The sequence below is a fragment of the Papio anubis genome, chromosome 9 (assembly GCF_008728515.1).
Source record: "Papio anubis isolate 15944 chromosome 9, Panubis1.0, whole genome shotgun sequence".
Classification (NCBI taxonomy): Eukaryota; Metazoa; Chordata; class Mammalia; order Primates; family Cercopithecidae; genus Papio; species Papio anubis.
Window position 1 is genome coordinate 7,488,434 of NC_044984.1, and position 27,119 is coordinate 7,515,552.

The 27,119-nt window shown below is 38.2% G+C and overlaps 1 protein-coding gene across 5 annotated transcripts in view; it reads right to left on the reverse strand.

Moving 5' to 3' along the window:
• The window catches only part of CD163L1 (CD163 molecule like 1), an 88,225-nt gene that overhangs the window by 14,299 nt on the left and 46,807 nt on the right, over nucleotides 1-27,119 (reverse strand). For 4 of the 5 annotated variants that reach the window (XR_002515512.2, XM_021921980.2, XM_003919466.5 and 1 more), the window contains 8 exons: nucleotides 10,279-10,599; nucleotides 7,007-7,321; nucleotides 6,589-6,903; nucleotides 6,138-6,230; nucleotides 5,749-6,063; nucleotides 4,637-4,957; nucleotides 638-946; nucleotides 218-250 (listed from right to left, as the gene is read on the reverse strand). Coding sequence is in view for 4 of the 5 variants with exons in the window: in XM_021921980.2 (XP_021777672.2) it covers nucleotides 218-250; nucleotides 638-946; nucleotides 4,637-4,957; nucleotides 5,749-6,063; nucleotides 6,138-6,230; nucleotides 6,589-6,903; nucleotides 7,007-7,321; nucleotides 10,279-10,599 (2,022 nt within the window). In the remaining variant the exon portion in view is untranslated. Of the gene's footprint in view, nucleotides 1-217; nucleotides 251-637; nucleotides 947-1,711; nucleotides 1,777-4,636; nucleotides 4,958-5,748; nucleotides 6,064-6,137; nucleotides 6,231-6,588; nucleotides 6,904-7,006; nucleotides 7,322-10,278; nucleotides 10,600-27,119 lie in introns of those variants that run through there. The other variant, XM_021921981.2, reaches the window with a different exon arrangement.

The following is a 27,119-nucleotide window of genomic DNA, read 5'->3' on the forward strand; positions in this document are numbered from 1 at the left end:
AGTCTTATCCTTCTCTGCGTGTAAAAAGGATTTTTCTAGAGAGAAGGCCGGCATAGCAAAGCAATCATAGAGCTATTGATACCACTGGCTGCGACCCAGAGACTCATATTTCTGCAATCCAGAGTCTTCTTTGAGTATCATAGCAGTTTCTGCCCTCCCTTGATCTTCCTTATAGCCTTAGGTATTGATGTCAGCACTGATAGGCAGAAGACTATACCTGAGGAGGCATTCGGTGATTTCAGCGACTGTCCTGAGAGAGAGAAAGACATAAATGAACGAAAAGGAACTGGGTATTTCTTTTCACATCTCCTGTGAATATTGGATGTCATTTAAATATCCTTTTTACGTCTGTGAATATTGGCTGTCATTTAAAATATCACTCCTCAGAATCCTCTTGCTAAGAGGATTTAGTCTAAGGCTAAATCCAGCTTTCTTCCCTCAAAATTATGGGGGCTATTTTAGATAACTGTGGAACATTATCTTATTTAGTTGTGGAAAAACATTAGTTTAACATAGCCTTTCATTCTTCAGCAAGAAATCCTAGTATCTTCAGCTCAACTCTCTGAGTAAGGCTGTTTCCCAATGTTCTCTACCATTACTGGGAGGCTCAGTTTAAGCATGGCCTTTTCACACTTACCAGAGCACCTCACGCCAGCATCTTCCTTGTGTCCACAGTCACTTTGTCCCCAGGGTTTGGCATGACAGTCCCATAGAAATGACTCATTTCCTTTGCACTGCATCTCATCCAGCCAGATGGTTCCAGTTCCCTGGCCAAACGAAGCCTCCTTCAGGGCAGCCAGAGCAGAGCCACAGCCCAGCTGCTGACATACCACTTCCGCCTCGGCCAGGTCCCAGGAGTCATCACACACTGTGCCCCAGGAGCCTGCGTGCCAGATCTCCACTCTCCCAGAGCACTCGGTGTCTCCTCCACGCACTCTTATTCTATCTACAAAGGCACAAAACATGGCTGTCTTTACTCCTGAAGGAGATTGTGGGAGAATGCTGAGGTAGAAAAACTTGAAGGTAATAAATGTGCTTGATGAATATGGGTGTGGTAAGGAAGGCAGAATTTCAATGTTACATAGATTAGACAAGAACCTGTAAAGTGAATAAGCCCCTACACATGACTGTGGTTTGTCCTAATCACAGTCAAGGGGTGAAGCATCTCCAGCGAGGCCAAACCAGATATTCATTTTCTATTCTAGGCGTTTGAAAACAAAACATATTGATTTCATTTTCCAAATTTCAATGTCCTATCTGACACAAACCTCCTGTCTTGTCCCTCTCATTTTCACAATTTCTCCAAATATAACTAATGTTCGTTTGGCTCAAGTCTGATCCATAGACCATTGCTTCTTCTATGTCTTCCAATTATCAGTCCTTTCTTGCCTTCACTTTGCTCCCTGTAAGTATGTATACTAAGATCATAACTACAAACACTCTCTTTCCCAAATGAACAATGCCTTGGCACTAGTGACCTCTCATTACATGGCTGTGTGCAAATGCAGGATAAGCCTAACTCTCCACCTACTTTAAGCTGGTTCCTGAAATACTGAGTTTCACTGCAGATAATTATAACTGGGGTCATTTTAAACTTGCTGCCAAAAAAGTTGGCAGAATCCTCGATATTTTAGAATGATCTTATCATTTTTATTTCTCATTCTTTATTATTTTGTTACACTTTCTTTCATATTCTAAGCCTCAGCCTTACCTCTGCCCACCAACCACATGAAGACCAAAAGAGAATCTCGGGATTTCTCTATTGGATCTTAGTTCCTGTAATAATATAGGAAAAGTTACAGTTTCAGTAGTTAATTAACTTTTAGGTAATTTGGCTTCTATTCAAAAGGGTGTTTTTGATCTAAACATCTCATCCCCAGGTCTGATAAGTCATCCCCAAGTCCCCAAACCTGATAACTTTCACATGTACCCTTTAAAAATTTTCCTTTCTCATTGTCATAAGAGTCCCTCTCCAGTTACCAGGTTAACTCTTTTCTCTCTCGCATAGCCAAACATCTTGAAAGAGTTTATTTTTTCTCTTCATTTTTGTAAATCTCCTGCTCATTAATAAATACTTTTAGACTAGTTTCTACCTCCTACCATTGAATGGCCTATATAATAATAAATCATTGAATGGCCTATATAATAATAAATTCAGAGTATCGTTTTTAATCCTACTTCTTTGCTATGGTTTGGCTGTATCCCCACCCAAATCTCGAACTGTAGCTCCCATAATTCCCATGTGCTGTTGGGGGGACCTGGTAGGAGGTAATTGAATCATAGGGATGGGTCTTTCCTGTGCTGTTCTTGTGATAGTGAATAAGTCTCACAAGATCTGATGGTTTTATACAGGGGAGTTCCCCTGCACATGCTCTTTTGCCTGACACCATGTAAAACGTGACTTTGCTCCTCCTTTGCCTTCAGCCATGATTGTGAGGCCTCCCCAGCCATGTGGAACTGTGAGTCCATTAAGCCTCTTTCCTTTATAAATTACCTGGTTTCTGATGTTTCTTTATTAGCAGCATGAGAACTGACTAATGCATTCTTTCATCCTTTCACAAAATTGACTCAAGAAAATGAGAATAAGCCAATAGTCCTGGACATTCTTTTTAAGTATTAACAAATTACTATCCAAAATAGCTGTAGTTATTCTCTTTCAAATATTGAAACACAATGATTTTATTCCATATACTATTAAAGATCATAAAAGCTGGCAGAATTCATCCTAGTCAATTTTATATTTCAACAAATCTCCAATACTAATACCAACAAATATAAAAAGAGCACTGAAGATCTATTGCATAGTATCATTCATATACATATAGATGTAAAATTTTAACATACAATATTGATAAATTAAAACAAGATAGTTGAAATCCAAAATTTATTATTGGATTTAATTTAATTTATTATTGGTAATATAATTGATCAAATAGGAAAATAGATTTTGGGAAGAAAATATTGAGAAATATGCTTAAAATAATTTTCTCTATATTTAAAGATATTTAATGTGATGTTACTTAAAATGGAAAAATAACTTGAATTTTTTACATGTCCAATGACAGGGATTTGGTGTGTCAGATTACAGTGTATCATATGGTAAAAAAAATATACTTTAACTTGAGAAAATACTGCTAAATCAAAAGAGCAGGCAGCACAAAAATGCATAGTATAACTTTTTTGCAATAAAATATACGAATATATATAAAATATATACACATATCTGATACTCAAGAGTGTAACATCAGCTACATATCATCAACTGATCATGGTACTATAGGTGATATTTGTGGTTTTTTTCAAGATTTCTGGGTTTTTTTCAATTTTTGGGGGAATGATATTTTGTGACAAAATTACAATAGTAAAAAGAAGCAAAATGCTTAAAAGTATGAACCACAAATGGACAATACTCATAAATAATGTCCATATCCACTACTAACCAAGTCCATGCAAATTATGTTGATTTAGGTGAAATTTTAATTTGGGAAGTTATGTGTATGTCTGTGTATATGTTTCTCTCTGTGTGTAACATTGATGGGAAGGGTGAAATAAAATCAATGCTCTCATATACTGGTGATAAGAATGAAAACTAATGCATAGGTTTTCTGCTGGAGTAATTAGTTAGTACATATAAAGAATCATAAAAATGTTCACTCATTTTACCCACTCATTATGGGACTAGAAATATAACCTTCAGATATAATCAGAGATTCACTGAAAATGAATAAAGATGCTTATAATGGCATTATTTATACTAGTTTGACACTGAGAAATAGCCTTAACACCAATAATCACATGGTTATTTATGTTTACATGATAAAATATTACATGCCATTTGAAAGTTATTAATTGAAATTAGAATATATTTACAGTATACTTTTACATATAAAAGTAGGATACAGAAATCCTAAATATAGTGCAATGCTATATATTACACGCATATATATCATACTATATATACATATACACATATACAGTATCTATATTTCATATACACATATCTATATTTCATACACACAATCATAACTTCAAGTTTTTGTACAAAAGGAAGTCTAATAGTTAATGTTTCTGAATATTAGTAATGGTTATTTTTGATAATCAGATTTAACGTGGAATGCATTTTATTGTTTATAATTGTACAATTTCTAAAATCTCTACAATAAACATATGAAATTTTAATCAAATAAGACAATTTTCTTATAAATAATCAACTAACTTCCCATAGTAAAATGTTCTGCAGGAAAAAATAGAGCTGTTTAATCTCCCTAATTAATTCACGTTTCCTCAAAAGTTCTGGGCTTTCTAGAATTTCTAGGACAAAGTATATATATAATATTTTCATTTTTTAAAACACTATAATTTTTTATGAGTTGTTATCCCTTTATGTGCTTTCATCCAGCTTCTCACAAGGAGCTTAAAGGAATCAAAAGAGACAATATACATTTTTAAATACCCTGTAAAATACTAAACCAAAATAATAAAATTTCAATATAGAATAGATGTGATAAATCAGGATTTATTGTCATGCACTTTTCAGTGAGTCTGTCATGTGCTCCTGAATGGAAAGATTTGCTATTTGTGCTAAGTTATATTTCACAGGGCTTCAGTGACAGCCAGTGTTTAGAAAGATACCCACCTTCACATGTGATCCAGGTCTCTTCTGCTGGGCTGGAGATTCTTCGCTCCCATGGGGCAGATAGGCACTGCCATATGGAGATATGCGTTTTAGAACACTGAATGTCATCCACCCACATGAAACCAGAGCCTATCTTAGACAAAGGGGCGAGGCTGACAACTCCATTCTCCCCACAGCCCAGCTGCCTGCACACAATCCCTGCTATGGCTGTGGTGATGTTCCTCCTGCCAACGCTGCCCCAGGTCCCATTATAGAAGACTTCCAATCTCCCAGCACAGCTCTCCACTTCAGTTTCACTGTAGAGCCTCAAGGCTGTGAATTCTACAGAGAAATACAAAACTTAGTGTTAAATATTTCCTTTGGAGTTGGAAAATTCCTCCCCAAGGAATCCATTTTTCCCTTGGAAATAATATATTAGGGCTCACGATACAATTTCATAAATCACTCTGACATATTAACAGCATAAATCTGATGGAAACTAAAGGTCTTGTGTGATTTCACAATTAGCGTGAGTTTCCCTAATATAGTATTTGAGCTTTAAATTTGTATCAACTTAAGTTAAAATGCAACCTTCTACGTTCTACTCTCGAACATAAATTCAATTCAGGAAATAATCAGGAGGTTAATCCCATTTGCAGGGATGTCCAAGGGAGAGAATACAGTTATGGGTTCTTAGTTTCTGTTTCTGGTCAGGCTGGTAAAGCCCCTTCCTCATCCCTCTTTTCCGCTTACCACTAGAGACAGAAACTAATAACCATGGCTTCAGGCTACTAAAAGCCTAAAACAAAACAAAACAGAACAACAAAATAAGGCAGATTGGACACGGTTGACAGTGTGTTCTCAGAGCCACGGTGGATGTAACGTAAAGTCCCTTTCTTGGGGTCTAACCTGCTCTGACAGTAAGACCAATCTTATTTTTCTCAGTTATGAATGATACCCAGACAAGTGTAATATGACAAGGGTATTAAGAAGTCAGTATAAGACTAGGATTAAAATCAAGTGCCTTTTTTTTTTATTCCTAGGCCATACACTTTTCACTATACTTTACAATTGTGTGTGTGCAAGTGTGTGCAGGTATGTGTAGAGGAGGGTGCAAAGGTAGTAGCACAGACCTGAGCAGATGACCCCTGCGTCCTCCTTGTGCCTGCAGTCGTGCTGCCCCCAGCCCCGGGAAGGGCACTGCCACAAGTGGGACTCCGTTCCTGTGCAGTTCAGGTCATCCAGCCAGATGGGCCCTGACCCCGCCCCAAAGTGAGCAGAGACCGTGGCATTGAGGGCCACTCCACAGCCCAGCTTTTGACACACCACGTGGGCATCGCTCAGGTCCCAGCCGTCATCACAGATGGTGCCCCACAAGCCGTTGTGATAGATCTCTACTCTCCCGGCACAGCGGCCGTCCCCATTCACCAGGCGGAGCCGTTTGTCCTCTTAGAGGAGAAAGTCCAGTTAATAGGTCACATTCTTTAGGGTCGCAGTGTTTCCTAAAACTGATTCTGCTTACCTAAGCAGATGAAAGCACGGCCCTCTGGAACTGCAGACAAATACGGGTCAGATAAATTTGCAACGCATGGAAACAGTGGCCCTGTCAGGCTTCCTGGTGGAGGGTGCAGGAAATGGGGCAAAAGTAAGACCAAAATACATGGAAAAGGTTGAAGAGTTCTGTGATAACATGGGATCAGCAATTGTGGTAAGGACTTCTCAAACCCTGTCGTCTATTGAAATCATTTTTATTAATGATGTCTACTTGTAAATCCCAAACACAGAGTTGTTAACTTCACCCTAGGAATGGCCCTAGTTATCATTATTTCTTACATGTTACTCTTTGACTGTCATGCCTATCCTCTCTCCACCTGTGCCCCCATTTTCTTACCCCTCTTTCCTTTAATCCCACGCTCCCTCTACCATCTCTGGGTTATATTGACAGTAGTTAACCATAAGCATTGTTCTCTTACCTGTGCAGGTCACAGAGGCAGTATTTCCGTGGATACAGGGAGGTGCTCCAAGAACTGTCATTTGACAGTTATCCAGAAGTGACTCATTCCCTAAGCAATGAAACCTGTGCCCCCACACACGACCAGTTCTTTCTCCAATATGTTTTCCTCCTGTGGTTGAGACAGCAGCCCCACAGCTGAGCTGTCTACATAGAACATGGGCATCTTCTGGGTACCAGTGGGTGTCACACAGTAAGCCCCAGTGTCCGAGCACCTTGATCTCCACTTGCCCGTCACACTGGGATTTGCCATTCACAAGTCGGACATCTGTATATCCTGGGAGGAGACAAGGCCATAGAAGAGACATCATGACTTATCCGCTCCAGCCTCATACTCCCCATCTCTAGCCCCACCAATTAAGATTATTTAAAAATCTCACGGGAACAGACAACTCCAACTTCTCTGCTGTGGATACAAGTGTCTTCCGGATGTTGAACCGTGGGGCATAATGCAAGGTGAGTTTCACTCCCTTCACACTGGATCTTTTCGGCCCAAATTAGACCACTCCCTTTTCCAAAGTGATCTCCCACAGAAAGAGATACGGCATCTCCACAATTTAATTCTCTGCACAGCACATTGGCAGCATGAAGAGAGAAATCAGAATCACAGACAGAGCCCCATGTGTCTGCACGTTTCACTTCAACACGTCCAGAGCAGGGCATATCAGCTCCAACCAGCCTGGGCTGCCTGTGGGCTACAAAATAGTATTTCAAAAGTTAGTTTTTAGGGTTTTCCAATATCTATCCCTGTCTCCAATCTCCACCTCTAACCCCAGAGCAATTTTTTTCCATTCATCTTTAGAATATCCCATTTGTAGTGGCTCAGAGGATGAGATTAGCAGTATAGACTTAAATTCATAGATCTGGATTACATATCTATTTTCTATGTCTTGGTGACCCACCAATCCTAGATTTAGAGCTCCTCAGAAGGAAATGAATTGCATAATTTGTTTACATTAAAAACTACTAAGTAACCTCAGCATTAAACAACATATATGAAGATTTGTAGTCATCTTAAGAAGATGGTGTAATGTAAGAATAGAAAGACTTCTACCTACTGGTTAGATCCCAGTAATCCATCTAAATGAGTAATTTATAAACAACAAAAAAATACTGCCTATTATTCTGACTCTATTCTTTGCAGCAAAACTACTTATATTAGTAATGTAAATTATCTGTCTCCAACCCAGCCATTTTTCCAAACTCCTGACTCATTTATCCAATTTCTACTTAGCATTTCCACTTGGATTTCTTATAGACATCTCAATGTGAATTCTTTGGAGTCTTTTCAAACTTCTATCCAAGGCTGCAGACTTCCATATTCCTATTGATAGAACTCTACCATTCCAGACATTCAAGTATTTTGAAATAATTCTTGACTTCTGTTGCATAATTTATCTCGCCTTTCAGAAAGTTTTGTTTTCTGTATTTTCAAAGTATGTCCACAATCCCAAAACTTCTCACCCCTTCCATCCTAGTGCCTGGATTGAGCCACCATCATTACTTGCCTGAGTTACTGTATTAGATTCCTACAGATTCCCTGTTTCTATAATTATTCCTCTATAGTTCATCTTTTAAAAAAATAAAAACCCAGAGAGGTCATTTAAAATGATGTATCAGGTTAAATCAGTATTCTGCCCCAAATCCTCCCATGACTCCATATTTTACTCAGAGTAAAAACTTAAACTCCTACAAAGATCTACTTGTCCCTCAGTGACCTTCCCCTGCTCATTTACTTCTTTTGGTGCCATGTTCTGATGCTTTACTTACTGCTCTTCAGCTGCACTGGATTCCTTTCTCTTCTTCAAACATATCAGGCATAATCCTACCCCAAGGCTTTTCAACTGGCTGTATCTCTATTTGTATTTTCCTTCTGCATATATGCATATAACTGACTCTCTCATGACCTTCAAGTCTTTGTCTATGTTTCACCTTTTAAGTAAGGCCTACCCCAATCATTTTATTTGGAATTTCATTCTGTCCTATAAACACTCTGGATTCTATTTTCTAGTTCTATTTTTTTCCCATAGCTTCTAACATCAGCTAATAGCATATATTTTACTTCATCACAGAAAGTGATGCTCTTTTGAACAGCACTACTCTAGAATCTCCTATCAATAAAAAAAATTGAGTAACTCCCCTGGAGATTATATTCCTTTTTAGTCATCACCTTATCTATTTCTTCCCCTTAAAATTTCAACTTTTTGGAAATAATCTATGCCTATTATTCCAACATTTTTACCTCCCATTTCCTTCTCAACTTGAAATGATCTCCTTTTTCTAATGTGACAAAACTACTTTTATTAAATTTATTCATGACTTCTCTGTTGCTAAGTTTAGTGGAAATTGTTCAGTTTCATCTATATTGGCTTCTTAGGGTTTTTTTTTTTAAATCCATGTCCCCATCTTTTTGAAACATCTTCTTCCCTTGGCTTTAGTGATGTGACATTCTGCAACCACTATTCCTCAGTATGCTTTTCCAACTTCTTTTATGTCAATAAACTATTAAATATTATTGTTCCTCAGACCTAAGAGCTCCTCTTTCTTTGATCTAGGCTTTAAAAATTCTCAATTTACATTTTATTCCTAGATTTAGTTTCCATCCACATATCTAGGACTCTAATAGTTACATCTCCATTCAGTAGAAGTCTTCTGATCACCTAAATTTTATATCATATTTCCTCCAACCCTCTTCATTTGATGACTGCTTTACTATTGACTCATATTTCACACATACAAAATTGGACTCATCATCCTACTCTCTCTAACCTGCTCCTCTTCCAAGATTATCTTTCCAGACAATGAAACTGCAGTGCACCCATCTGCTTAGTCTAGAAACCTTTATCTTTATTCCCACATTCAGTGTATTAAGTTCTGCTGGTTTCAGCTACTAAATATTTCTGAAATTTGGAAGCTTTTCAGCAGCTCTACAGTGAGCATCCTAATCAGAATTCCACATCTTCCCTAGAATTAGTCAACATGACTCCCAGCATCCAATAGCCTCCTCTCTCCAATACACACACAGACACACACACACACCACACTGCAGCCAGAGTGCTGTCTTTGAAATGCAAATTGTATCATGCTTACAACCTTCAATGGTTTATCATTCACTTTAGAATAAAGTCCAGAATTCCTATTCCATAAATAACCTTTCCCTTCCCTACATATCAAGACTTTATTATAACTTTTCACCCTTGTTCACTTGGATCTAATACCTCTTCTTTCAACCATCTTTTAGTTCCCGGAATAACACAAGCTTATTCCCAAGTGTGGTACTCGAATAAAATACTGCTGTTTAAATTAATTTTCCCAACACTTTTTCATATGATTAAATCATACCTGTCCTTCGCATCTTTCCTTAACTATCACTTCACAGAAGTATTCTCCAACTCTGCAAATAGGTAATATCTTCTAATTATGCCTTCTCATTTCATCTTGTGCTTCTACTTCACACAATTTTAAATAAACAATTATTTTATTATATATTTTTATTATATGCCTGTCTTCTAGATAAGAGGGTAGGATTACTTTTATCTAGTTCATTTACTTTTGACCTAATACTGTTAAGTAGCCACTTCATAAACATGTATTAAATAAGTGCAAAAAATAAATAATTGAATAAGTGTGTTTATCTTTGTCCAGAAATTACCTGAGCAGATCACACTTGCTTCCATATTTAAACGACATGCAGTCTGTTTCCACTCCCATCGTATACAATCCCAGAGAGACGCTTCCCTTCCAGTGCAGCCAGAATTAGATATAAAGATGTGTAATGTTCTTTCTGTGAAATGAGGCTCTCTGTAGACCAAGATTGGAGACCCACATTCAAGTTGCCTGCAAACAACTTCAGCAGTGTTTATTCCCCAGCTGTTAGCACACAGAATTCCCAAGGCACCCTGGACTTTCACCTCAACTCTTCCAGCACATCTGCTGCTTCCACCCACAAGCCTCAGCTCCATATCTGATGCATCTGAAACCAAATACCACAATGATTTTAGAGAAGCACTCTGTGTGAGACATTAAAGATTCTTATCCATTCACATACACTAACATAGACCAGTGGCCAAAAGTTGAGAGATTGTTCAGGTCCTGGCTTCACCAGTGTTTAATTTTATTTTGTACTTTCCTTCAAACTTAATTTTCCTTTTTATTGGATAAAAAATAAAATAACAAAAGTACACCAAGGTATGTTTCAAATCCATGAACATTTCTGGCTTATAAAGCAAGGATATAATTTCGCTTACAACATCTTATCAGAGACAGGATAAAAAATAATGTTACTCAATGGCCCTAATTCTTGCCTGAGTATTTGAAGAATTACATATTACATGTTAGATACCGAAGAGAATGTTAGGAAGAGGTGAAATAATTTAATGAAAAGGCGATTCCTCAAGGATCTAGAACTAGAAATACCATTTTACCCAGCCATCCCATTACTGGGTATATACCTAAAGGATTATAAATCATGCTGCTATAAAGACACATGCACACGTATGTTTATCATGGCACTATTCACAATAGCAAAGACTTGGAACCAACCCAAATGTCCCTCAGTGATAGACTGGATAAAGAAAATGTGACACATACACACCATGGAATGCTATGCAGCCATAAAAAAGGATGAGTTCACGTCCTTTGCAGGGACATGGATGAAGCTGGAAACCATCATTCTGAGCAAACTATCACAAGGACAGAAAACCAAACACCGCATGTTCTCACTCATAGGTGGGAATTGAACAATGAGATCACTTGGGCACAGAGTGGGGAACATCACACACCAGGGCCTGTCGTGAGGTGGGGAACGGGGGAGGGATAGCATTAGGAGAAATATCTAATGTAAATGACGAGTTAATGGGTGCAGCACACCAACATGGCACATGTATACATATGTAACAAACCTGCATGTTGTGCACATATACGGTAGAACTTAAAGTATAATAATAAAAAAAAAAGTCAAGGAAAAACTACATAGGGTTGTGATATTACCAAATCCAGAAAAATGGAGAAACTTGCCTATTAGTAATGCCAAATGAAGTAATTCTAAAAAGAAATTGGAGCTCAGGAAAAGAAAACATGAAATTCACTGTATGTGAGAAGAGGAGTAGGTGAGTTATTTATTTATTTATTTTTTAATGAAAAATGCTCAGCATCACTAATGATCAGGAAAATGCAAATCAAAACTACAATGCAACACCACCTTACTCCTGTAAGAATGGCCATAATCAAAAAATCAAAAAATCATAGATGTTTGCATGGATGCAGTGGAAAGGGAACACTTCTGCACTGCTGGTGGGAATGTAAACTAGTACAACCACTATGAAAAACAGAGTGAAGATTCTTTAAAGAACTAAAAGCAGAGCTACCATTTGATCCAGCAATCCCACTACTAGGTATCTACCCAGAGGAAAATAAGTCATTATCTGAAAAAGATACTTGCAAACGCCTGTTTATAGCAGCACAAATCACAATTGCAAAAATAATGAACCAGCCCAAATGCCCATCAGTCAACAAGTGGATAAAGAAACTGGTGTGTGTGTGTGTGTGTGTGTGTGTGTGTTATATACACACACATGTATACACACATATATACACATATATATACACACACATATGTATACACATATATATATGATGGAATACTACTTAGCCATAAAGAAGAATGAATTAATGGCATTCACAGCAACATGGATGAAATTGAAGACTATTATTCTAAGCGAAGTAACTCAGGAATGGAAAACCAAACATTGTATGTTCTCACTCATAAGTGGGGGCTAAGTTACGAGGATGCAAAGACATAATAATAATACAATGGACTTTGAGGACTCAGGGGAAAGGGTAGGAGGGATTGAGGAATAAAAGACTACAAATTGGGTTCAGCGTATACTGCTTGGGTGATGGGTGCATCAAAATCTCACAAATCAAAACTGAAGAACTTACTCATGTAACCAATTACCACCTGTTTCTCCCAAAAACCTATGGAAATAAAAAACTTTTTTAAAAGGAGGAAAAAAAAGAATTAAATCAGAAAGTAATTCTGAGCCAAATTGAAAGAGTCAGCTCTTGAAGGAAATTTTTAGCAGTATTGATGTAAAATGAAATGAATCTAATTCTAGAAAGGTTACTTTATCTTTTTAGGACAGTTTGGTAGCTTTGAGTGTGCTGTGGCATAGTCTGTGAAACAAAAATAATATTGCCTGCTAATTTGAGAATATATCTAATTATATAAGAGTGCAATACTTCTTTATCTAATTAAAAACTATAAATGGTATCAGCTTTTCTATTGTTTTAGTTAAAAATAAAAATTCATATTATTAAATGCCTATGTGATATCAAAGTATTTTTCTACTTTATATACTACATTATCTTAATACATTTATTGACTTCCTAATGTTGACAGATCTGACATGTCAGAAAATCAACTCTGACTTTGTCTGACCAGCTCAAACCTGACCAAGTTACTTCCTATTGGCCTTGAGAAGAAGAAAAATATAATGAACATGGTCTAGAGGACCTGGAATGTCTGTCCTTTCCTGCCACTTCAGCCCCACTTCCTGCCTTATAAAACAGCTGGATGAAATTTTACTACATTGGTTCTTTTGATATAATCTTGTGTAGACATGAGATGATTCTCTAAATAAAACTCTCATTCAGCAGAAAAATAGAGTTGCAATGTATTTCCATTTTAAGCCTATTCGTTACTCTGTGTCTCTGGAGCTCAGTAACAGGGTTTGTGAAACATGAGTTTCTGTTTGTAATTGGCAGGAGTTTCAAAACAATAATCGTGTGAGGGTGGCAGATCAGTCTTAGCAACTTTACCATAAAAGTAAAAAGAAAATTTTTAAAATGGGACTTATTGTAGGTACTGATGTCTAGAGAGCTCTAATTTTGTGTGTGGTGGCGGGGAGGGTGGGAAGAATAAACATATATATCTTGTAGGAATCTCTATCGAAATTGAGATTCCATGAAAGGGTGTCTAGAAACAGATGAACTTTCTTCCCTAAATGAACTACACTAAATATAGGGAAAAACATATTTCACTGCTTTGTAGCAACATATGTCCACTCTGAGAGAGAGTCTTAGATGGAAAAACCGGTGTTGTAGGTGATTCATCATAAAAAGATGACATCACATTGACTTTTAGTTTTTTCTGAATTAAAAAAATATATTTATATATAATTGTTTTATATACATAATTATATATTTTATATACACAATTATATATTTTATATATAATGGTTTTATATAGAATTGTTTATATATAATTGTTATAGATAATTGTTTTAAATATATATATACACACAGAGATATATATAATTCTCAATATATAAAACAATTATTACCAATAAGAAAGTCTGTAGTTTACAGTAACAGATACAAGCACAGAGAAGAAAGGTGTGGGTAGTTTCTACGGACTGGAGTTGGGTCCTGTGTTCAGGAACCCTCAACTGTCTTATTGAAAGACACACTGATACTCATGACTATGGAGAGAAGAACTTTCCCTTAAAAGAGAATAGCTCAAGCGAGAGGCTTCAAGATGGTTGCTAGAGGCATCCAACACTCACCACCAAAAACGATCAAAACAGCAAGTAGATAATTTCACAACGAATAGTGTCTAAGATAGAACACTGGAATTCAGCAGGGAAGTGATAGGGAACAGATCCTTCTGAGGCACAGAGAGAGAAAGAAGTGAAAAATTGTCTGGTTAGGATTGACTGGAAGCCTGGTAAGGATCCCCACTGTAGAAAAAGAATAAACAAGAGATTCCTAGCAGTCCACATTCCCACTGTGGGCCCTTGCAATCCTAGCCATAGGAGAGCCCCTCAGCTTCTGTGGGTTCTCAGACTAATATAGGGAGCTGCCTAGAGTTTGCACAATAGCATTGTTCCAGAGGGGAAGTTTATGCTGAGTCCTACATCCCCAATCCCAAGAACCAAGTAACTGCAGCATGGCACCATTTTGAGAGTCCAGCTCCCACAAGATTGCATCCTGTCCTGGGCCTCAGTAAACCCTACATCTCTGCAAGTCTAGAACCCCACTGATATCCTCCTTCGTCCATCCGGAGGGCTGCAGTGGTGCCATGCTGGCTGGACTGGCAGTGTATCTAGGTCCCAGCCATCTATTCCGCACAGTGTCTCACACACTGGGAAATGGGTAGTTCACAGAGGAGTTCCCCCATGATGAAGAGAGCTGAAGCATGTCTCCCCAGAGCCTGAGAGCCACCTGCCTGGGGTCACTATCACTGATAGCAGCCTCACTTCCTCACAGCAGCAGGGACACTGTACACTTGCATGAGCCTTCAGTGAGCCTGAAAATGGCTTGCCAGGATGCCATACAAGGAGCTACATGGAGGCTTGCCCCACCTGCTACCACCTAAGCATGCCACTCAATGGCCTGTAAATTGCCCCATTCCACTCATCATATCCTGACCCTGTGTGCAACATCAGTAGCCTTGAGGACAGACCTGCACTGCTGGGTGCCACCACCGCCTCCAGCACCCACCTACATGTGCCACCTGGGGGCTTGGAGAATTGCCTGCCCAGCACTGCTAGCACCAGTGTATACCAGCTTGGAACCTGAGAGTTGGCCTGCCACCACTACTGCCATTGGGGACATCGTGCATGTTACCTAGGGGCCTGAGAACTTTCCCACCTGCCTAACCCAATGCTGCCACTGCTGGTAGACAAGCAAGCCACCTGGAAGCCCAAGAATTGACCCACCTAGATCAGCTCACATTGGTGCTTGCATGTGCCACCTAGGGTCCCATGGACAGGCATGCTCAGCCTGCTACCACCACCACTGAGACCCAAGGACTGGCTTGTCTGATATCCTTATTCTTAGCAAAGCTTCACAACAGCCTTAACTAATAAATATAGTCTAAGCCAAAGAGGAAATCCCAGACACTCTTGACACTGATTACCACTGAAGAAATCATGGAGATTACACTAGAGCATGTACCCAGGATCAAAGATAAACTGTCCTACTCAACCAACACTATAGATATATCTATAACAAAAAGTTTTCCTCCATGAAAGCCAATCCCAAAATTTGAAAGCAATGATTGTTATACCAGATGCACAGATATCAATGTCAGGACACAAGAAACATAAAAAGGCAAGGAAACATGACACCCTCAAAGGAACACAATAATTTCTCCAGCAACACATTTCAGCAAAAAGAAAATTGATAAACTGCCTGAAAATAATTTTAACTAATGATATTAAAGAATTTCAGTGAAACACACACACACAAAAACACAGATAAATAATACAAATAAATTAGAAAAACAATTTAAGATATTAATGAGAAATTCAACAAAGAGATAGAAATCATAAAAAAGAAACAGAAACCATGGAACTAAATAATTCAATGAAAAACATAAAAAAATACAATAAAATAAAGCAGAAGAAAGAATTGCAGAACTTGAAGATAAGTCTTTGAAACAACCTAGTAAAAGAAAAAGAAAGAATTTTTTTTTTAATTAAAAAAGCTTTGCAACACATGGGACTCCATAAGGTGACCAAATATTTGGATTTTGGGTATTCCCAAATACCCAAAAGAAGGAGAAGAGATGGATAATGGCATAGAAAACTTATTTAATAAAATAATAGCTGAAACTTTCAAAGTTTTAAAAGATACTTAGATATCCAGATATAAGAAGTTGAAAGATCTCCAAATAGCTACACCTCCTCCCACAAAATGTATTCTCCAAAGCACATTATAGTCAAACTGTGACAAGCCCAAGATAAAAAAGTGTTAAACACAACAGGAAAAAAACGGCCACTCATGTGCAAGGAAACCCAGATCAGATGAATAGGGGATTTCCCAGCAGAAATCTTACAGGCCAGGAAAGAAAGGTATTGTGTATTCAAAGTGCTAAAAGAAAAAAATGCCAGCCTAAAATACAATACCCAGCAAAGCTATCCTTCCAAAGTGAAGGAGATATAAGGTCTTTCCCAGATAAGCAAAACACGAGGAAATTCATCACCACTAGATTGGTCCTACAAGAAACACTTATGGAAATCTATATCTGGAAGTGTATATCATCATGAAAGCACATGAGAGTATAAAACTCACTAAGCAGACAAATGAGAAAAAAGGGTCCAAGGGTTACCACCATAGAAAACCACAAAACAGCAATAATAAATGAGAGAAGAAAATAAAGGATATATAAAACAACAAAAAACAATGAATAAAATGACAGAAATAAGTCCTTATACCTATCAACAATAACCTTGAATGTAAATTAATTAAACTGTCCACTTAAAAGATATAGATTGGCTGAACGGATAAAAAAAAAAATGACCCGGGGGCGGAGCAAGATGGCCGAATAGGAACAGCTCCAGTCTCCAACTCCCAGTGCCAGCCACACAGAAGACCGGTGATTTCTGCATTTTCAACTGAGGTACTGTCCATCTCACGGGGAGTGCCGGACGCATCGGTGCTGGTCAGCTGCAGCCCGACCAGCGAGAGTTGAAGCAGGGCGAGGCATCGCCTCGACCTGGGAAGCGCGAGGGGAAGGGAACTTTTCCTAGCCAGGGAACTGGGCGACACAACACCTGGAAAATCAGCTAACTCCCACCCCAATATTGGCGCTTTTAAGCAAACAGGCACACCAGGAGATCATATCCCACACCTGGCCGTGGGAGGGTCCCACGCCCACGGAGCCTCCCTCATTGCTAGCACAGCAGTCTGTGATCTACCGGCAAGGCAGCAGCTTGGTGGGTTGGGGAGGGGCTCTGCCATTGCTGAGGCTATGAAATGTTGCCGGGGAAGCTCCAACTGGGTGAGCTCACAGCAGTCAAGGAAACCTGCCTGTCTCTGTAGACTCCACCCTGGGGACACAGGGCACAGCTACACAACAACAACAACAACAACAAAAAAGCAGCAGAAACCTCTGCAGACGCGAAACGACTCTGTCTGACAGCTTTGAAGAGAGCAGTGGATCTCCCAACACGGAGGCTGAGATCTGAGAAGGGACAGACTGCCTGCTCAAGTGGGTCCCTGACCCCGAGTAGCCTGCTAACTGGGAGACATCCCCACTAGGGCAGCTCCGACACCGGCACACTCACAGGGTGGAGTACACCCTGAGAGGAAGCTCTCCAAAGCAAGAATCAGACAGGCCACTCGGCTGTTCAGAAAATATTCTATCTTCTGCAGCCTCTGCTGCTGATACCCAGGCAAACAGGGTCTGAGGACTCAAGCAATCTCCAACAGACTCCACAGAGCTGAGGGTCCCACTGCTAGAAGGAAAACTATCAAACAGGAAGGACACCTACACCTCAAAACCCCATCAGCACATCACCATCATCAAAGACCAGAGGCAGATAAAACCACAAAGATGGGGAAAAAGCAGGGCAGAAAAGCTGGAAATTCAAAAATAAGAGCCGATCTCCCCGCAAAGGATGAGTCATCGCCAGCAACGGATCAAAGCTGGATGGAGAATGACTTTGACGAGATGTAGAGAGAAGAAGGCTTCAGTCCACTAAATTTCAGAGCTAAAGGAGGAATTAATGCATCTACAGCAAAGAAACTAAAATCTTGAAAAAAGTGGAAGAATCTGGACGCTAGAGTAATTAATGCAGAGAAGGTCATAAACTAAAATGAAAGAGATGAAACCATGACACGAAATACGCGGATGGGAATGCACAAGCTTCAGTAACCGAATGATCAACTGGAAGAAAGAGTATCAGCTGCATTGAGGATCAAATGAATGAAATGAAGCGAAGAGAAACCAAAAGAAAAAAAGAAGAAAAGAAATGAACAAAGCCTGCAAGAAGTAAGGATTATGTAAAGACCAAATCTACGTCTGATTGGGGTGCCTGAAAGTGAGGGGGAATGGAAACCAAGTTGGAAAACACTCTTTCAGGATATCATCCAGGAGAACTTCCCCAACCTAGTAGGGCAGGCCAACATTCAAATCCAGGAAATAAGAGAACGCCACAAAGATACTCCTTGAGAAGAGCAAATTCAAGACACATAATTCTCAGATTCACCAAAGTTGAAATGAAGGAAAAATCTAAGGGCAGCCAGAGAGAAAGGTCGGGTTACCCACAAAGGGAAGCCCATCAGACTCACAGCAGATCTCTCGGCAGAAACTTCCAAGCCAGAAGAGAGTGGGGGCCAATATTCAACATTCTTAAAGAAAAGAATTTTCAACCCAGAATTTCATATCCAGCCAAACTAAGTTTCATATGAAGGAGAAATAAAACTTTACAGATAAGCAAATGCTTAGAGATTTTGTCAACAATTCAGGCCTGCCTTTACAAGAGACCCTGAAGGAAGCACTCAACATGGAAAAGGAACAACCGTACCAGCCATTGCAAAACATGCCAAAATGTAAAGACTATCGAGGCTAGGAAGAACCTGCATCAACTAACGAGCAAAATAACCAGTTAATATAATGGCAGGATCAAGTTCACACACATAACAATCTTAACCTTAAATGTAAATGGACTAAATGCTCCAAACAAGACACAGACTGGCAAACTGGATAAAGAGAGTCAAGACTCATCAGTCTGCTTTTCATTCAGGGTGACCCATCTCACACGCAGAGACATACATAGGCTCAAAATAAAGGGATGGAGGAAGATTTTACTAAGCAAAATGGAGAACAAAAAGCAGGGGTTGCAATACTAGTTCTGATAAAACAGACTTTAAACCATCAAAGATCAAAAAGAGACAAAGAAGGCCATTACATAATGGTAAAGGAAATTCAACAGGAAGCATTTCAACTATCCTAAATATATATGCACCCACACAGGAGCACCCAGATTCATAAAGCAAGTCCTTAGAGACTTACAAAGAGACTTCAACTCCCATACAATAATAATGGGAGACTTCACCCACTGTCAACATTAGACAGATCAACAAGACAGAAAGCTATATCCAGGAATTGAACTCATCTCTGCAGCAAGCAGACCCATAGACATCTATAGAACTTCCACCCCAAATCAACAGAATATACATTCTCGCACCACACATCGTACTTACTCCAAAAATTGACCATATAATTAAAAGTAAAGCACTCCTTAGCAAAATGTACAAGAACAGAAATTATAACAAACGGCCCTCAGACCACAGTAATCAAACTAGAACTCAGGACTAAGAAACTCAATCAAAAACCAACAACTACATGGAAAACTGAACAACCTGCTCCTGAATGACTACTGGGTACATAACGAAATGAAGGCAGAAATAAAGATGTTCTTTTGAAACCAATGAGAACAAAGATACAACATACCAGAATCTCTGGGACACATTTAAAGCAGTGTGTAGAGGGAAATTTATAGCACTAAATGCCCACAAGAGAAAGCAGGAAAGATCAAAAATTGACACTTAAATATCGCAATTAAAAAGAACTAGAGAAGCAAGAGCAAACACATTCCAAAGCTAGCAGAAGGCAAGAAATAACTAAGATCAGAGCAGAACTGAAGGAGATAGAGACACAAAACCCTCCAAAAATCAATGAATCCAGGAGTTGGTTTTTGAAAAGACTTCAACAAAATTGACAGACCACTAGCAAGACTAATAAAGAAGAAAGAGAGAAGAATCAATCCCATCGCAATTAAAATGATAAAGGGATATCAACACTGACCCCACAGAAATACAAACTACCATCAGAGAATACTATAAACACCTCTACGCAAATAAACTGGAAAACCTAGAAGAAAATGGATAATTTCCTGACACTTACACTTCCCCTTCCAAGACTAAACCAGGAAGAAGTTGGAATCCCCTGAACAGACCAATAGTAGGCTCTGAAATTGAGGCACACTCACAGCCTACCAACCAAAAAAAAGTCCAGGACCAGATGGACTATTGGAAATGAATCTCTACCAGAGGTATATGATGAGCTGGTACCATTCCTTCTGAAACTATTCCAATCAATAGAAAAAGAGGAATCCTCCCTAACTCCATTTTATGAGGCCAACATCATCCTGATACCAAAGCCTGGCAGAGACATTACAATAAAAAAGAGAATTTTAGACCAATATCCTGATGAACATCGATGCAAAAATCCTCAATAAAATACTGGCAAACCGGATTCAACAACACATCAAAAGCTTATCCACCATGATCATGGGGCTTCATCCCTGATGCAAGGTTGGTCTAACATTCAGAAATCAATAAACATAATCCAGCATATAAACAGAACCAAAGACAAGAACCACATGATTATCTCTAATAGATGCAGAAAGGCTTTGACAAATTCAACAGCCTTCATGCTAAAAATGCTCAATAAATTCGCATTTCGATGGAACGTAATTTCAAAATAGCAAGAGCTATTTATGACAAACCCACAGCCAATATCATACTGAATGGGCAAAACTGGAAAAAATTCCCTTTGAAAACTGGCACAAGACAGGGATGCCTCTCTCACCACTCCTATTCAACATACGTGCCCTGGCTAGGCAATTAGGCAAGAGAAAGAAATCAGGGGTATTCAGTTAGGAAAAGAAGTCAAATTGTCCCTGTTTGCAGATGACATGATTGTACATTTAGAAACCCCATTGTCTCAGCCTCATCTCCTTAAGCTGATAAGCACCGCAAAGTCTCAGGATACAAAATTAATGTGCAAAAATCACAAGCATTCTTATACACCCAATAACAGACAAACACAGAGCCAAATCATGAATGAACTTCCATTCACAATTGCTTCAAAGAGAATAAAATACCTAGGAATCCAACTTACAAGGATGTAAAGGACTTCAAGGAGAACTACAAACCACTGCCTGTGCGAAATAAAAGAGGACACAAACAAATGGAAGAACATACCATGCTCATGGATAGGGAAGAATCAATATCGTGAAATGGCCATACTGCCCAAGGTAATTTATAGATTCAATGCCATCCCCATCAAGCTACCAATGAGTTTCTTCACAGAATTGGAAACCGCCAAAGTCTATATGGAACCAAAAGAGCCCGTGATCTCCAAGACAACTTAAGCCAAGAACAAAGCTGAGGCATCATTTACCTGACTTCAACCATACTACAAGGCTACAGTAACTAAAACAGCATGGTAATTGGTACCAAAACAGAGATAGACTAAATGGAACAGAACAGAGTCCCTGGGAAATAATACCACATCTACACATCTGATCTTGACAAACCTGAGAAAACAAGAAATGGGGAAAGGATTCCCTATTTAATAAATGGTGCTGAAATTACATAGCCATAAGTAGAAAGCTGAAACTGGATCCTTTCCCTTACTCCTTATACGAAAATTAATTCAAGATGGATTAGAGACTTAAATGTTAGACCTTAATACCATAAAAATCCTAGAGGAAAACCTAGGTAGTACCCATTCTGTGACATAGGCACTCCGGCAAAGACTTCATGCTGTCTAAAACACCAAAAGCAACGCAAGCAAAGCTAAAATTGACAAATGGGATCTAATTAAACTAAAGAGCTTCTGCACAGCAAAAGAAAACTACCATCAGAGGAACAGGCAACCTACAGAATGGGAGAAAATTCTTGCAATCTACTCATCTGACAAAGGGCTAATATCCAGAACCTGCTGAACTCAAACAACTTACAAGAAAACAAACAACCCCATCACCAAAAAGTGGGCAAAGGATACATGAACAGACATTTCTCAAAAGAAGACATTCATACAGCCAACAGACATATGAAAAATGCTCATCATCACTGGCCATCAGAGAAATGCAAATCAAAACCACACAGTGAGATACCATCTCACACCAGTTAGAATGGCTGCATCATTAAAGTCAGGAACAACAGGTGCTGGAGAGGATGTGGAGAAATAGAACACTTTACACTGTTGGTGGGATTGTAAACTAGTTCAACCATTATGGAAAAACAGTATGGCGATTCCTCAAGGATCTAGAACTAGATGCACCATATGACCCAGCCATCCCATTACTGGGATATACTCCAAAGTTGATTATAAATTATGCTGCTAAAGACACATGCACACGCAGATGTTTATTGCAGCACTATTCACAATAGCAAAGACTTGAATCAACCCAAATGTCCATCAGTGACAGATTGATTAAGAAAAATGTAAGCACACATACACCATGGAATACTATGCAGCCACATAAAAAGGATGAGTTTCATGTCCCCAGGGACATGGATGGCCGGAAACCATCATTCTTAGCCAAACTATCACAAGAACAGAAAACCAAACACCGCATGTTCCTCACCAGGTGGAACTTCGAACAATGAGATCACTTTGGACTCAGGAAGGGGAAACATCACACACCGGGCCTATCATGGGGAGGGAGGGGGAGGGATTGCATTGGGAAGGCACCTGATGTAAATGACTATTTGATGGGTGCAGCAGACCAACATGGCACAAGTGACATATATGTAACAAAACCTGCATCAAGCTAAGTGCACATGTACCCTACAACTTAAAGTATAATAATAATAAATAAATTTAAAAAAAAAAATGACCCAAATATATGTGGCCTAGAAGAAAATGACTTCAACTGTGAAAATAGACATAGACTGAAAGTGAAGAAATGGACAAAGATATTCCATGGAAATGAAAACCAAAAGCAAGTAGAAAAGTAGAAATAGCTATACTTACATCAGATAAAGTGAACTTTAAGTTAAAAACTGTAAAAAAAACCAACAAAGATAATCATCATATACAGATAAATTGATCAATTTATTAAGAGGCTATAACAATTCTAAATACATATACACCCAACAATGAAGCATTCAGACATATAAAGCAGATATTATTAGACCTGGAGGGAGAGAGTGACTCAAATACAATAATAATTGACACTTCAACTATTTATCTCAATATTGAAGATATCGTCTAGACAGAAAACCAGTAAAGAAACATCAGATGAAACTAGACTTTAGACCAAATGTACTTAATGGACATTTACAGACTATTTCATTCAACAGCTGTAGAATATACATTCTTTACATCAGCACATAAAACGTTTTCCAGAATAGACCATATTCAAGGCCACAAAACAAGTCTCAACAAATTTTTAAAAATCAAAATTATATAAAGTACCTTATCAGACCACAATGGAACAAAATTGGAAATCAGTAACAAGGTAAATTTTGGAAACTAAAAATACATGGAAATTAAACAACATGCTCCTGAATGATCACTGAGTTAATTAAGAAATTAAGAAGGAAATGACAATATTTCTTGAAACAAATGAAAATAGAAACACAACATACCAAAGCCTATAGGATACACCAATAGCACAATTAAGAAGGAATTTATAGCAATAAACAAAGCAAAAAGGTAGGAAAATTTCAAATAAACAATCTAATGATGCATCATAACACGCTAGGAAAGCAAGACCAAACCAAACCCAAAATGTGTAGGAGGAAAGAAATAATACAGATCAGTGCAGAATTAAACAAAATAGAGCCTAAAAACCAATACAATCAATGAAACAAAAAGTTGACTTTTTGAAAAGATAAGATCAAACTTTTGCTTAAAGAAGAGCAAAGATTCAAATAAAAATCACAAACTAAAAGAGAAACATTACAACTGATACCACAGAAACACAAAAGATTATCAGAGACAAGTATGAGCAACAATATATTCACAAACTGGTAAATCTAGAAGAAAGGATAAATTCCTGAACACATACAATCTGCCCAAGATTAATCAAGGAAGGAATAGGAATCCTGAACAGATCAGTCATGACTAATGAGATTAAATCAGTAATAAAAAGTCTCCAGACAATGGAAACCCTAGGACTAGATGGCTTTACTGCAGACCTCTATCAAACTAATAAAGAAAATCTAACATCAATTCTTTTCAAACTATTCCAAAAAATCAAAGAGGAGGGCATTCTTCCAAACTCATCCTATGAGGCCAGTATTACCCTGATACCAAAACCAGAAAAGGAAGCAACAGAAAGAGAAACATACAGGCCAATATCCTTGATGAACATAGATATAAAAACCCTCAACAAAATACCAGCAAGCCAAATCTGCCAACACTTAAAAAAATATATATATATATACTATGGTCAAGTGGGATTTAGTCCAGGCATGCAAGCATGATTGAACATATGCAAATCAATAAAAGTGATACGTTATATCAACAGAATGAATGACAAAAACCATATGATCATCTCAATAAATGTAGAAAAAGCATTTGAAAAAATTCAACATCCCTTCATAATAAAAACTCTCAATTAGGCATAGAAGGAACATACCTTAACATGAGAAAGGCCATATAGGACAAGCCCACAGCTAACATTATAATGAATGGGGAAAAGCTGAAAGTCTTACCTATAAGAACTGGAAAAAGACAAGGATGCCCACTTTCACCACTGTTATTTAATATAGTACTAGAAGTCCTAGCCAGAGCAATCAGACAAGAGAAAGAAATAAAAGGCATCCAAATCAGAAAAGGGAAAATCAAATTGTCCATCTTTGCAGATGACATGATTGAATATTTAGAAAAACCTTAAGATTCCATCAAAAAATCTCTTAGAACTAATAAACAAATTCAGCAAAGTTACAGCATACAAAATCAACATACAAAAGTGAGCAACATTTCTATACACCAATAACAAACTACAGAGAAAGACACCAAGAAGGCAATCTTATTTGCAATAGCCACAAAAAAGAATAAAACAAAATATCTAGGAATACATTTAACCAAGGAGGTGAAAGACTTCTACGATGAAAACTATAAAACATTGATGAATGCAATTAAGGAAGACACAAACAAATGAAATGAAGAGACACCTCATGCTTTTTGATTGGAAGAATTAATATTATTAAAATGATCATACTACATGATATAGTTTGGATGTTTACCCCTCCAAATCTCATGTTGAAATTTGATTCTCAATGTCAGAGGTGAGGTCTAATGGGCAGTGTTTGCCTCCTGGTGGTGGATTGCTCATGGTTGCCTTGGGGTCATCCTTTTGGTAATGAGTGAGTTGTCACTCTATTAGTTCTCTTGATATCTGGCTGTTAAAAAGAGCCTGGTACCTTCTCTTCTTTCATCATGTGATGTTGGCTCCCCTTCCCCTTTTGCCATGCTACCTGAGGACCTCACCAGAGGCAGATGCTGATGCCATGCTTGTTCAGTAGTAAGACTGTGAGCCAAATAAATCTCTTTTCTTTATAAATTACCCAGCCTCAAGTATTCCTTTATAGCAATGCAAATGTAGTAAGACACTACCCAGAACCTGAATAACCATAGCAACCCTGAGCAAGAATAAAGTTTGAGGCACATCATACTATCTACCTTCAAAATACACTACAAAGCTACAGTAACCAAAACAGCCTGCTATTGGTATGAAACAGACACATGGACCAATTAAACAGAATAGAGAACCTAGAAATAAGTCCATGTATTTGTAGTTGACTGATTTTTGACAAAAGGCACCAAGAACATACATCGAGAGAAGGATCCCTCTTCAACAAATGATGCTGGGAAGACTGGATATCCACATGAATGAAACCATACCCCTCTCTCACCATACATATAAATCAAAGGAAAATGGATTAAATACTTAAATATAACACCTCAACCTATAAAACTACTAGAAGAAAACATTGAGAAAATACTCCAAGACATTGATGGGCAAATATTTTATAGCTAAGATTTCAAAAACACAGGCATCAAAACCAAAAGAAGACAAACTTTTAGACAAACTAAAAAGCTTCTACACAGGAAAGGAAAGAATTAACAGAGTGAAAAGACAACCTGATGAATAGGAGAAAATATTTGCAAACAAACTCTTCATCTAACAGAGTGCTAATATCCAGAATATTTTAAAACTTGAATAACTTGACAAGAAAACAAAACAAACAACCCCATTACAAAGTGGGTGGGCTGGGCCTGGTGGCTTATGCCTATAATTCCAGCATTTTGGGAGGCCAAGGAGGGCAGATCACTTGAGACGGGGAGATTGAGACCAGCCTGGGCAACACAGTGAAACCCCATCTCTACAAAAAACTACAAAAATTGGCTGGGTATGATGGTGCATGCCTGTGGTCCCAGCTACTTGGGGGGCTGAGGTGACAGGATTGCTTGAGCCCTGAAGGTCGAGGCTGCAGTGAGCTGAGATTGTGCCACTCCACCCTAGCCTAGACAACAGAGTGAGATCCAGTTTCAAAAAAAAAAAAAAAAAAAAGGCGGGGGTGGAAGCAAAGGTTATAAAGGTTATAAAGGTTACGAATAGACATTTCTCAAAATAAGATAACAATATGGAGATTTCTCAAAAACTAAAAATAGACCTTAATCATATGATCCAGAAATCCTATTTATCCAAAGGAAAGGAAATCAGTATACCAAAAGAATACCTCCATATTGTTGCAAATCATTGAATCTCATTCTTTTTTGTCTGAATAGTACTCCTTTGTGTATATGCACATTTTCCTCATCCATTCATCTGTTGATGGACGCTCAGATTGCTTCCAAATCTTAGCAATTGTAAACAGTGCTGCAACAGACATAGGAGTGCAGATATCTCTTTGATATATTGATTTCCTTTTGGGGGGTATATACCCAGCAATGGG